Source organism: Olea europaea, unplaced genomic scaffold (assembly GCF_002742605.1).
Source record: "Olea europaea var. sylvestris unplaced genomic scaffold, O_europaea_v1 scaffold27266, whole genome shotgun sequence".
NCBI classification, from domain to species: Eukaryota; Viridiplantae; Streptophyta; class Magnoliopsida; order Lamiales; family Oleaceae; genus Olea; species Olea europaea.
In genome coordinates, this window is record NW_019245686.1 from 1 (window position 1) to 1,491 (window position 1,491).

The following is a 1,491-nucleotide window of genomic DNA, read 5'->3' on the forward strand; positions in this document are numbered from 1 at the left end:
GATCATTTGAATTAAAAATGATGATAATGAATGCTAAAGAAGATAAATTTCCAGATTTGTGATGCTTCGTGGCTCCTCAGGATTCTACTCGTATGCCATTTTTGAACATTTAGAGGACTTTCCTGGTTTCAACCTTAACACAACCAGGATTGCATTCATGCTCAAAAAAGACACGTAAGAATTCCTGAACCTTATTGGACGAGACTGATTAAGTATGTAAGCAGAAACTTCAACATTCTCTTGACAACATAAAGATATTTATTGAAATTATCAAATGTGATCAAATAAGTGTTAGTATAGTAAAAATAAAATTTAGGATAGTTGAAATATAAAATTATAATTGATCCCTGACAAAATATTATCCCTTATATCACCATTGAACAAAGTAACATGTGGGTTTTGATAATGACCTTGTAAATGACCAGGTTTCACTACATGGCCATATCAGATAGTAGGCAAAGATACATGCCCCTTCCAGATGATCGTTTACCTGAAAGAGGTCAACAACTAGCTTACCCAGAAGCAGTACTCCTTGTCGATCCTATAGAACCAGAATTCAAAGGAGAAGTAATATCTAAACTATCCTCTTCCTTGAGAATAATGCTAATAAATGCCTTCGCTATTTTTGGTGTGAACTGAATTTGATTGCCTTGGTTGATTTATCTCTTGCAGGTGGACGACAAGTATCAGTACTCATGTGAGAACAAAGACAATCAGGTGCATGGATGGATATGTTTTGACCCACCAGTAGGGTTCTGGCAAATAACTCCTAGCAACGAGTTTCGAACTGGAGGACCCTTCAAACAAGACTTAACATCCCATGTGAACCCAACAACCCTTGCTGTAAGTGTCTGATCATATTCTTTTTCTTTCAGTGACAAGCTTTGATAATTAATACGTCATCAATAATTTATGTTGCTGAGATGTGTGTCTTCACTTTGGAAATTTTGATCAAACTGGAGACCAGATATTTGTTACTTCTCATTATGCGGGAGAGGATCTTCTAGTAAAACTTGAATCTGGTGAAGTATGGAAGAAAGTCTTGGGCCCGGTTTTTATCTATCTGAATTCTGTACCAGATAGAGATGATGCTCTTTCTCTTTGGGATGATGCTAAAGAGAAGGTAAGGGGTCTAAGTAGAAGATTAAAATCAAAACAAGAAATTGTCTGTCATTGCAGCAAAGTAATTGTGACATTTTTGAGATCATGATCATACTTAATGGCTTTCAGATGAAAACGGAAGTCCAATCATGGCCTTACAGTTTTCCAGCCTCCACGGATTTTCAAAAATCTGATCAAAGAGGCACAGTAAGGGGTAAATTGATGGTACAGGACAGGTTTTATTCTTTCTTACCTTCATTACATAATTTTTACAGTTCTTCCCTCAGCGTCAATAGCACTTAGAACTAAATTGAAAGGTTTGATCATGTTAGATTACCCTCACTTTTAGCTACATGGTAGATTACTTCCACTTCTAGTGAATCAAGGTCC

The 1,491-nt window shown here is 36.4% G+C and overlaps 1 protein-coding gene across 1 annotated transcript; it reads left to right on the top strand.

Moving 5' to 3' along the window:
- Positions 1-42: 42 nt before the first annotated feature.
- On the top strand, positions 43-1,485 carry LOC111383620. The gene is made up of 5 exons (XM_023007736.1): positions 43-174; positions 426-567; positions 673-843; positions 968-1,123; positions 1,231-1,485. Exons 1-5 carry the CDS (start codon positions 62-64, stop codon positions 1,402-1,404), a joined length of 756 nt encoding a protein of 251 aa, XP_022863504.1. The 5' UTR covers positions 43-61; the 3' UTR covers positions 1,405-1,485.
- Positions 1,486-1,491: the final 6 nt, after the last annotated feature.